This window comes from Anarhichas minor, unplaced genomic scaffold (genome assembly GCF_050575085.1).
Source record: "Anarhichas minor isolate MPS153535 unplaced genomic scaffold, ASM5057508v1 ptg000010l, whole genome shotgun sequence".
Lineage (NCBI taxonomy): Eukaryota > Metazoa > Chordata > Actinopteri > Perciformes > Anarhichadidae > Anarhichas > Anarhichas minor.
Window position 1 is genome coordinate 16,259,767 of NW_027466456.1, and position 12,445 is coordinate 16,272,211.

Sequence of the window (12,445 nt, forward strand, 5' to 3'; positions counted from 1 at the left end):
GTCTCCTAAGAACTCCTGCTAGATTCACTCGGACCACAAATCTTCCGGATTTTCGGACTGATTGTGAGCAAAGAAAAAAAAGAAAAAAGGGACTACACTTCAGAAGATGCGTCTCCCGGTGCTTCTCTGTGTCTTGCTGTGTTTGTCTGCGGCACCGGGCCCGGTGGCCGGGGCGGACAGGAGCTGCACCGACCTGCGGCAGTTCTACACCGGGAAAGGGTTCACTCTAGTGGAGGTCCCCCAGACAGAGATCTCCGGTGAGTTCTTGTGGAGATCTTTCACTTCGCATCACTTATTAAATCAGTCTTTATAATTATGATGAAAACAGGAAATAGCTGGCTCGCTCAAATATAACAGGATGTTATGATATAATGTTCGATGACTTTTCTCGGACATCGTGGGGTTTTGTATCTCCTATATGGCAACAGTGTAAATGCTTGCTTGGCCAAGTTTTAAATTGCATTAATAACATGTTTCATCGTTGCAAAAGGCAGGTGTGATTATATTAGGCTACATCTCAGTTTATGCCTCTTATTGTGGCATTGTCTTTATACACCCTCTCTCTTTTCCCCATTTCCCTCACTGAGCAATGCACCCATCCTAAGTGAGGTGTCTCCCAGCCGATGCTCTCCTGCACATCCCAGTGCTTTCTGGGGGCATTTTCATTGTCTGCTGAAGTCAGGGTTGCAGATGGGTGGGTGTGAGTAATGTGCCTTGTGGAGCTGTTGTGGTCTTTTCAGGGCATTTATGGTTGTTTGCACTGTAGGTGTGAACAGATTTTCATATAAACAAAAGAGGAGAATATGGATTTGCTTTCTGCTGTTGTCTACTGTAACTCCATGTTAAACCAGAATAATGTGTTCTGGGGCATTTTTCATTGTCTGCTCTGCTCTGGACTGCAGGCGTGGGGTGTGTATGTGTCTATGTGTGCGTATGTGGGACTCAATAGATGCTGAAATGGCCTGTTTTTTTTCCCATTTGCAGAAACTAATAATTTCATTTAATACTAAAAAGCACCGCTCAGCAGGCTCGCAGCATAACCTGCTGTCACAAAGTTGGAAACAGTAAGATTTGGGATTGTTTTTCTATTCTTTTGTTTCATCGTGGCACCCTTCTCAGTCAGACAGCCAGTCAATTAATCAATCAGCTCAACCCTCAGTCAGTCAGTCTACCAGACGTCCGTAGCTCATCTCTCTGGTCGCCACTCTTCACACATACTGATTAAATTGTCACGGCCTTGAGGAAAGTGCAGATGGGATTTGTGGAAATGGAGTTGTTTCCCCCTTTAAGGCAACGGTCTGACTCTCTGTCTCTTCCTTTGTTTCACCTAAAGAGGTACAGGAGGAGATGAAAGAGAGGTGAGACTGAGGCGTGTGTATGTACACAGCGTGTATGATCTGAAGGTCATTTCCTGTTGTGTCAATGAAAATAGTCATGTGTGCCGATGAGTTATTAATATTGGATGTGTGTGTTTGTGTGTGTGTGTGTGTGTGTTTGAAATAGAGACCAAGAAACAAGACAAGATTGAGCCAAAGAAAAGTGGAGACAGAAACAGACAGAAAAAGAGACAGACAGTGAGGTGGGTTAACAGAGACCGAGCAAGTGAGTCACTCAAGGTCTCAGTCAAACCCGACACGACTCCCTCCCTCCCTTTCCATTAAAAACTCATCTTTTATTGACAGATGAAAAACACAATGCTTCAGTCACTTGGACCTTGATCTGCTCTAGTTGTTTGAGCAAGACTTCCTCCTTCCCAGAACCCATTACAAAACTGACAACCAGATAGGAACCGGGCCTCTTCAATCTTTCTCATCCCAGAGACCCAAGGTTGGTAAATTTAGCTTTTTTTTCTTCCCCGCTCAGGGAGAAACAGACTCCCCTGCACTCCTGTGTCAGTGTCACTCTGGAGGGTGTTAGCGTCGAGCAGGGTTCCTCACACAAACTATACCATTTGGTGCAACCGGCTCATGTTTGCACCTGAAATGCTGATTCGTTCATTTGGATGCCTTTTCTGCACCTTTGTTTGGAAGATGCAACTTCATTGTTATAGTTTTTGCATCTTCACCCACCTTATTTTTGCTAACATGCAGTGGTAAAAAGAAGTGCTCAGAAGTACATAGTTTCCATTCACAACTCTATGTTTTTTTAAGGATAACTGATCTGTAATGTCTTTTTTTTAAATCTAAGACTGTGTAGTTAAAATAATCAGTAAGTTAGTTACAAAATCATCACAAGACTCATTTTATTTACTTTAATGACTGTGTGATTTTGTAAATCATAAGTGGTCTGTCCTGCCTGCACTATTGACACAGGGTAAGCTTAATAAAGTTATATATATTAATAGATATATTAATAGAATAAACACATAAGAATGTTTTACTGAAGGGAAATTATGTGTCAAATCAGTGAAAAATCAACATTAGAAGCAAAAATAGTTATATTAAAGCAAAACATTCAGGCTTGCTTGATTTCTAGATGTATCTTTGATCCCTCAGCACTGGAAACATACATATAGATTTTTCAGTCCGTCCTGTTCATGCAGGCTCGTCTTCGGAGGATCAATCTGTTATTAATGATTTGGGACAAGATCCAGCTGTTGCCAGTCAAGAGGAGTTCATGATTAGCATTACCTGCAGAGCACAATAGCGGAAGGTTACTTGTTTTTACTCACTCCACTGGGAGACAAATCCCTGAATATACAGGATAATACTTAGGGATGGCTATTGATTTGGAATCTTTTGATACCAATACCTGCATCTCATTACCAAAACAGTAGTTTTTCCACAACGAAAATGACAAACTTTCATTCAAACAGCCTCACGGATAAGTGATTCAATGTCAAACAAAAGTGCTTTGAAAATTAGTAATACATGACAAAATTGTGTGCAGAAAGTTGTTAGGTGAGGGTATTTTTCATAAATTTTGATTTTTGCAGGTGAATTTTGGCAACTGTCACCTTCTACTACTACTACTACTACTACTCGGACTACTTTTACTACTACCAACTAGTAAAACATAGTAGCTAGAAATTTGCTCGCAGATTCAAAAAGGAAGTGTAGGATCTCAGTATACTTGTAGCCAATTGCAAAGGAAAGAAGGAATGAAACACAATATAATGCCAGGTATGCAGAAGACAGTCTGGATATGAAATGCACATTATTGCCAGGTGTAAACAGGTTGTGAGATCTTTATCTGTCAGTGGATATGATAAATAGCATGACACCAAAGTAAACAGTGTGGAATTTGACAAGCCGATGCTCTTAATTCCTGCGCAGAGTTTAGGAAAAAGCCTCTATTCTTCTCACACCTTTTGTCCCGTAGGTTTAACACCATGTGAATGGAAGTCGTCTTTCCTGCTGTCTACCCGTCTGTCTTTGTGCCTGCGAGCGTTTTTAGCTCACTCACATTGTACCTGGTCAATAGTTAAAGACTAGCTCCTCCTATAGTGTGTGTGTGTGTGTGTGTGTGTGTGTGTGTGTGTGTGTGCATGTGTGTGAATGTATGTTTGTGTGTTTAAAAGTCAGTGAAAGCCAATACCTTCTCCAGGGAAGACACTTACTTTCATTCACACATGCATTGTCCATGCAGAGCAGCACACACCCATGTGATCGTATGACACAGGACAGAGAGAGACTTTGTGTCCTGCACGCTTCATATTCTGCATTGGGAGGTGGTGAGTTTGGACGCCCGTGTGGGTTATGTAGCCTTCATATTGAGCATTTGTTACCTGTAGATTATGATACATTACTGGTTCGGTTACCAGTCAATGACACCTTAACCATGCTGAGTCAGCTAGGGAGCCTCCATTCATTTACATTCACACAATGTCAATCCCCTTTCTTTAGATGCACTGTACCTGAGGCTGAGGAATAATTCAATATATCACTCAGGTTTCCTTCTGAATTAAGCGCATATTTTCACAGAAAAACAATACAAAGATGTCAGTTTGGGCTCTAAATAACCCATTGATTACTTTGAACAATAATTGATAGGTTAATTGATGATGAAAAGGATCCATAGTTGCAGACTTACAATTATATAAAGAATGTTTAGAGAGAAATTGTGCGCAGCATTTTATAACGACACAGCTAAAGGTGCAAATGGTCAGTTTCGCACGTTGCTGGGAACCTTAAGGTGAAACTGCTGGTCAGAGAAAAGCAAACAGCTAATAGTTTTGCTCTGATGAAGAACCTGTGAGGTTCCCTGCCTAAGAGCGCCCGAAGAGCATTTCCTCTCTGTGTGTTTTTATGGTTTACTTTACCTGTGAGAATACTGCAATACTACAAAGCCCATGACAAATGTGTGTGTGCGAATTTATGCCAGTTTACCTGCTCTAGCATCCGGTGATGCCGGCTCATATCTGTCCACTGTGTCTGTCTGTCCCTTGTGTGTGTGTGTGTGTGTGTGTGTGAGCGTTTATGTATGTGTGTGTGTGTGAGAGAGAGGAAATTGATACTGTCCGTCATCTGTCACACATCACATGCTCACTCAGGCGCTCACAGCATACGCCACCAAGTGGAACGCCGGATATCCAGTCCACACACACACACACACACACACACACACACACACACACACACACACAATCTCGTTATCACTTTTGCACTCATCCCTGCCCCTGTTCCTTGTTGTCTGTCTTATTCCTGCTTCCTTCTCTGCATTGTTTTCCAAGACAGGCTCAGATCTAGGAGAGGAGGATTGCCTTGTGTTTGTGAGAGAGCGGAGGAGGACGGGAGGTGTGGTTGGCTCGATGTGTTAAAAGCAGAGCTGTGAATCTTTCATGATGTCTGATCCAGCGACATGAGAGAGAGAGAGAGAGAGAGAGAGAGAGACGGACAGAGATAGAGGTGAGGAGGAGGAGGAGGAGGAGGAGGAGGAGGAGGAGGAGGGGAGTGAGCAGAGGAGATCAAAAGGAAGAAGGGTGGAGGCTCTGTCCTGTCATCTCTCCTTCATTGACATGAGATGGGTGTCGCTACAAGTGGTTTGATAGTTCGATACTGATCGTGGCTCGGGTGCTCCCATAGCTATTACCCAGAATGACTGTGGGGAAAGGCCCAATAGATTCAGTTCCTCCATTGCCAACATATAATCAAGTCAAAGTCATGAATGCAAGAGTAAGAGTCATACAGCCCTCCTGCGTCTCCATGAGGATCACATATTAAAGGAGTGGTAGGTAGAGGGAAAAAACAGGAACGGAGGAGCAAAAGCACAAACCGTTCAATGCCGTAACATCAATCTTTGCACCTAAAATCAATGTGGTACAAACCAGCATCGTCTCTCGATAACCTCTGCTTCTCTCTCCCTCCGCTCTGGTTCACACCTCTCCTCCTTGTTCTCCCTCCTCCCTTTGAATGTTTACTTCCTCCTTCTTATCAGCCGCTATTTTTACTTCCTCCTCCTCCTCCTCCTACCCCCAGTCCTCCTCTTCTCATCTTTCTCCCCCTCTCTGGGAGTCGAGCGTCCATCTGTTTTCCAAATGAAAAGAAGCGCAGTTTGTCTGATGTGGTGGACTCGGTGGTTGCTTGGTTGCTTTATGAGTCAACGCTCTTCATGCATATGCTCCACGGGGCCCTATACACTGTGTGTGCGTGTGTGTGTGTGAGTGTGTGTGAGTGTGTGTGTGTGTGGGATGAAGATTTATTGGTGTAACCGGCATTTACATAGTGAAATGAACTGGTTATACTGGTGGTTTCTGAGCTGATATTTAGGTTACATTAATGCAGTCAAATAGCAATTAGTTGATAAATTGAATAATTTAACAAAATAATTCTGGTTAATTGAATAATTGAGGAAAACAATTATGAACACAATAGTTCATAATGAAAATAAAAGTTACTTGCAGCCCTACATTCATCACTGATTAATTCATGTTCAGCAAATAGTTCAATTTTCACTGTGTGTTTTAATTGACACATTCATTATCTACATCTGCTAAAAAAGAATAATGAGATGAGTTTCATTACGTAATATAGTGCAACACTATATATAGATGTGTAGTAACTTCACTTGCACTTGAAGCATTTTTAATAACTTCTCATGACAGTGAATCGACAGGACGGGAACGGATGAGATGTGTCGGCTTAGTGCGTTCACTCGGCGTTGCAGCTCGCAGCTCGCAGCTCTGCTTATTAGCTGTCATGCAATGGGTGGTTTGTAATTTCAGGGAAGGACACGAGTGCAGTCTCCTCAGTGGGTTATCTACATGCGGTATTAGAGAATGTAGCGAGGCTTTACAAAGTCTCCGACGGCCGGATTCCTATTAATTGGCTATTACAAGGATTGATATCCATTGTTGCAATTCAAGTCTTGGCAGCAAAATAAATGCCGATAAGATGAAACATAATCAGTCCAGTTTTCCATGACATTGATTCATCATTGTGTAATGAACTGATTCTTTTCAATTGTTTTGTATAAATACACACTAAGTTGCCAGTTTATTAGGTACACACGAGCTAAAACTAATGCAGTGTAATACAACTCTGGTGACATAAATCTTTCTGTCGTGAAGGAGGATTTATTGCAGGACACACAGAGATGTTTCTGGTATTCAGCCTGCCCTGATTGATATAAATGGGGTGGAAAATAAATAAAAGGACCACCTGCTTGAAACACCACTGTTTCAGACCGTACGGATTTATTGCAGGACTGCTGTGTGATGAGTCAAACATCAATGCATTGAAGGTTTTCATGGCGATATCAAGCTGCTACTGCAACACAAAGTAAGACAGTTGAAAGTGAGGCAACTGAAAATGGCTGAAAATCAGTCAAGCACAATTTATGTCAACTTTGTCAAGTAAAAACAATGAAAGAAAATGACCATAAAACATAATGTATTCACATGATAATTTCTATTAAATCAGCAGCCAAGAATATGTAACGGTCAATTAGACTCGCTCTACTGTACAGCCACCAGGGGAGACATTACATTTATTCCCACTAATTACATAGCTTGTAAGTATTTTCCTCAAACCCCAGCAGGGTTTTTATCTGTTTTATAGCTTGAACGGTCTCGGAAGAAGGAAATATAAAGCAACTCAGTGCTTTGCGTGGAATAGAGGATGTTTTTGCTCGTGACATTACAAAGGAAGTCACAACCACACATGCACCATGCACACACCCAGAGCACTGATAGGATCACTGACCGGTGCTTATCAGAGGCAGATCTCATTGAGTGTGATTGGGGCGTCTGTGGCAGGTGTATCTGTCACAGCTCTACAAGCTAACTTGGCAGCAGTTTCCAATAGCAACGGAGGGCAGTGATCGTGACACGTTACAAGCTAGTGGAGTGAAAAGATGATGGATTTTAATGCTGATGAAAGCCGGATCAATAAAGGATCATGCTGAAGCTTTTACCTGAGTCCAAGTGTAAGCTCTTTTGCTGCTGGTCACCGCCCCCTGCGATATCAGTAGATGTGTAAATTAATCGAGAACGTGATACTAAATGCCGCATCTAAAGAAAGGATCCATCGCAGTGTGTTTTTCTCATGCGTGTCTCAGATATGAGGCCTATAATTAGACATGTTTCTGCGAAAATCCAAACTCCATGCTGTGTTTGTGTTTCTATGAGCTTTACTGTGCTCCGTACAGCCAGTTCTCCTCTCACTTTTTTATTTTTTGTATTATTTGAACCTCCTGAGGCTATTTCATGTTATTCTTTATTGTTATTTTTATGGCATTTCTGCTTTATTAGATAGTTTGCCATCGGGAGTGACGGATCATTTTATTTGATAGAGGTGGCGAACTGCATAAAAACGGCTCCTTGGCTCATAACATTTTGAAGACGCGTTGTGCTTTATAATCCTGACGATACACTAGGGTGTCCCTATGAGTTTCTAAAAAACGTATCACATTTTGTGCAGTAGATCCAGCACAGTTCTTACAGAGCCTTGCCCAAAGGCACCATGGGAGGCATAATAATGAATTTCTGTGAATAGACTTCCAAGCGGAAGAAGAAGTGCTCCTGATGAAATTTAAAGAGCTGCTTTGCATTTTCCTAACTTTCCTTTTGAATGATCACATCGAGCAGCCTACAAACCTGTTTCAGACCCTAAATTTGAAGTTACAGAAGATGCCAAACACCTTGATATTTTCCAGTGGTAACATTGCATTAATTTCAGCTCATATTAGCTTGTTTGAATGATGCAATCTCATTGCAGTGAACATTTGGCAAAGTAGCCAGGAGTACTTGTAATCAGCACCATAGTAACTGCTCTAACTGCAAGAATTACCTTCAGATAGTTCTTGTTTTAAATAATAACCCCTCTTTAACAACTGCATACAGATGTACAGAGATCCAGATGGTGTTTGAGGGTATCACATCAAAGGCTACAAGAGAGTTTCAAATTTAGTCAAACGTCAGATCACATCTCCGTCCAGCTCCCTCCAAAATCCCGTGTCTGTTCTCCCAGCAGCTCTAATCAGGCGGCGAGTGCCACATTCATTCAGTTTCTCCACTGTTCTGTCATTGAAGTCTTGACCTGGAAACGGCTGACCTGGGGCTGTGACCTAATGTTCCCCCGACCACAGAGATTTAATGTTCCCTGCTGAGAAAGAGCAGGGACGGAGAATCTGCCTCTGATGTGCCCCCATTACCCCTCATCTCACTTCACACACACACACACACACACATTCACATATTCCACCCCTCTATTTGCCACCTCACCGTCACCACCACCACCACCAGCACTGTGCGTTTGGATTAGAGCCTAATGTCTAATCTGCTGCTAATCCCAGCCTGTTAATCTATGTGTTAACAGTTTTTCCGCTCACAGCATGACAGCTATAATGCACTGACCTTGCCACGGAGGGAATAACACACAATCTCACTGAGTCATTTGCATATTTGTTCCTGTCTTTTTGACCCTTCAGCATGTTTACATTTGCAGAAACAGTCACAGGGCAACACAATCACAGGGCAACACAATCCCTTATTTACGCCCAACTGTAACCAAGGACTAATCCCGTCAGTCAAAGATAGCTGATTGATGCTTGATTTATCCACCTACTCGCACAAACATGCACCGTCAGACACCGACTCTCCGCAGCGTGGCACACATCAGTTGACTGAGTGAAGGAAAGTCAAAGTAGTAGTTAGTTTAAGAGCCTTTAAGTACTCCGAGAAATAACATAGAATTATGGTATTATATGGTGAAGTTGGTGCCATGTGAACACACACACACTTGCTGGGCAGCAGACAGGGCTGGACTGTGGCGCGGTGGGGTATTTCTAGTTCAGTAATTGTATAAAATAAGGAAAGCTTCACCCAAAACACTGGTAGCCTACACCTCCTTCTCCTCCACTCTCTGCCTCTTTACTCCGTCTTTCACCCTTTCATTCCCTTTTTATTTCATTTTTATAAGTCTGGTCTCAAGACCTTAATAGCATCAGCAATTACATTTTTCATTGCTCTGTGTTGCATGTTTGTTTTGTTCTCATTAAACATGCCTATATTGGCAACAATGAACACAGTATTTCCTATATATTGACCATGGTTAATGCGTTGTATAAAGAATCAGCAAAACAAGTGGTGGCACTTAAAAAGTACTCGTGTCCACTACTTTGATTCAGACTGAAATATCTCAAAATGGCATTTTCTTGTGAGAATGTTAGCATCCTGATGTTAGCATATAGCTGCACCACGGTGCCCAAGTACAGCCTCACAGAGCTGCTAGCATGGCTGTCGACTTTTAGAGTTGTTGAATGAAGGCTTCAACTATAACGATTATTTATATAGCCTGTGCAGCATGTGAGCAGAGTAGCTGCCTTCCATATGTGTCAGTACATGATGCGTTCAGGTACAATAGGGATCTTTTCTTTCAGACACGCCATGAGATGGATGTGGGAATTCAAAATATTCATTTCATGATCACATAAGACAAAGAAAAGAAAAAAAAACACACATTTGAGTTAGCACTGTTGCTTGAAAGAGAGTTTAAGAGAAAGAGATGAATTAATCATCAAAATATTGACAAATCAGTTCACCCTGACTTGAAGTACAATTTGCATCTACAAAAGACTTTGGCAGTATTCTTTGTGGTAAACATGCAAATACTGCTCATTGATCTGCATGTTGACCAGATTTCTCGAATAGCTCTGCTTGCTGAGGGAAGATTGTGATGAACCGTCACAAACTGCAGCGTCAGTCATTTTTTTGTGATGATGGAGAATCGTGTTCAATGAAGTGTCTATCAATTACGCAGTCATTTGTGAGAAACTGTGAATAAATAAGCCAAAACAAAGACTTTAAATCACAATGTCACAGAGAAAAGATGTAAACTTGAGATTTATTAGACACTTAGAAGTAGATTACAGCTTTATATTCCCTTTTTTCCCCCCTCTCTGCTTCCACTTCAGTCTCCACCGATGATCTGTCACTCCTCTCTCCCGCCTCTCCCTCTCCTTTGATTTCCATTTTATTGCATTCTCATCCCTCCATCTCTCTCCCCTTTCATCATTACAGCTCCCCGCCCCTCCCCCCCCCCCCCCGCTTTTCGTTGGATAGTAAAAAGGTAAAAGTGTACTTTGGGAGGAAGGCCATGTGGAACGTTAAATCACATGCAGGTGCCCTTAAGAGAGTGTGATACGGAAACACACACACATGCACACACGTGCACACATAGGCCCCATCAGCTCCTCATTTAGGTAGCAGTAATTTGCCGCAGCAAGTGACGGGGTTATTGTAAGACGCTCATTAAGAAAGGGAAGCAGTGAATAAACGTCTGACTGAAGGGAATAAATTCAAACCAGTGCACCACTTTTACTGCTCAGCAATAAGCCGCTTTGATGTGGTGTGTCATACCAGCGCTGGGGCACACTCAGAGCGTGTGAGTGTGAGTGTGAGTGTGTGTGTTAGTTGTAGTTATGTCCTCTAACAATGACTGTACATTTAACATGTAATGTGATCACAGTATAACGTGTGATATTTTTGCTCTGCATGTATCATGTATGTGCGCACTGGACTGTGTGTATATGTCTGTCCTTACAGCTTTAAGGGTCAGAGGTCAGATCAGTTATTACGAGACGGGACTGTTACTGCGGTAACACAGTGCTGGGTCACTTCCCGTGACAAACTTTCGTCTCAGCAGAAGAAGAAGAGAGGGAGGAACAGAGAACAGGAGGAATGGGTGGATGACATTAGAGGAAATAAAATGACTGGATCGAACAAGGAGCCTAAAAGAAAGTGCAAAGGTGACTTGTTGCGTTGGTAGTCTGTTTGTGAGTCCGTCTAGTCATATTCTACGATATGGGACATGGAATGACATTGGCCATGAATGACTTCGATGATTATTATAAGCAACAATGTATTTCAGACTCAATCCATCATATTATATATACACTTTTAGCTAGCTAGCGGTGCAGTTCGAGGAAGGGCCATGTTGGTTTGGACTGAAATTTCTCTGGATTCCCATGAACCTTTATACAGACATGTTGGTAATGTTGGTGATACCCGGAGTTTCCCTCTAGCACCATTAACAGGTTAACATTTATTTCTTTTGAGTGAAATGTCTCAACAACTGACTTGAATGTGGTGCAGATATCCACAACCCCCTCTGAATGAATTGTAATAACTTTCCATCAACAGTAAACATGTGTAAGCATGTTAGCATCAAGCTAAAATAAGATGTATAGTAAACATTGTACCATCTAAATCACAGCATGTTAGCATTGTCATTATGAGCATGATAGCATGTTTCGCCCCAAAGCGTTTGCTCAACCTCACAGTGTATTTTACAGACAACATATTGTAGCCAGCATAACTTCAGAACACATATTAGATGATGACATGTATTTAGACACACTCAAGCACTCTTTATAGGCGCAGATAATTCTGTGTTATTACAATGTTAGTCCTGTTTTTGTTGTTTTTGCCATCATTTCTATCAGTTATGACCAAAGTAATTACTGAGATCTGAGGACGCAGTAACATTGCTGCATAGCAGTCCAAAAGGGTAAGAAACTGGTTGTACATAAACCAAACTCTTTCGCCAGATAATCTAAACCATTTTATTTGAAGGTGAAACTCAAAGTGACCGCCTGGTTAATGTGGACATTTGTTTAAAAATATGTCGTAAATACTGAGTGCTTGTATTTCTTGCTGACTTATCGACAAACTGACTTATTTTAGCGAAATTTCCAGATCACTGCACCATAAAGCTGGTGAACACGATGTCAGTAACTCCGATAGAAAATGTGAAACGTGTGACTGATGTTGTGATGAACTGGAATTACCTTTTAGGGGAATTGTTTCATTCTTTTAAATGGACAACAGCGATGCTCCACCCTACAGGAGAGCTGTTTGTCAAACTCCACGTTTATTCCTTTGTCAGCAGCTGAAACACGTTGAGCAATGTTCTAACATCTGGAAACTAGTGATTTGAGAGACTTCGGCTATGCTTTACAGTGCGCTGATTCAGCACTATACTGTCCGACCTCTGAGAGAGATTGG

The 12,445-nt window shown here is 41.9% G+C and overlaps 1 protein-coding gene across 1 annotated transcript in view; it reads left to right on the plus strand.

Moving 5' to 3' along the window:
* LOC142947032 (glypican-1-like) overlaps positions 1 to 12,445 on the plus strand; it is a 29,501-nt gene continuing 17,056 nt past the window's right edge. Inside the window, exon 1 of the mRNA XM_076088679.1 lies at positions 1 to 257. Coding sequence (XP_075944794.1) covers positions 107 to 257 — 151 coding nt within the window. The 5' untranslated portion in view covers positions 1 to 106. The remainder of the gene's footprint in view (positions 258 to 12,445) is intronic.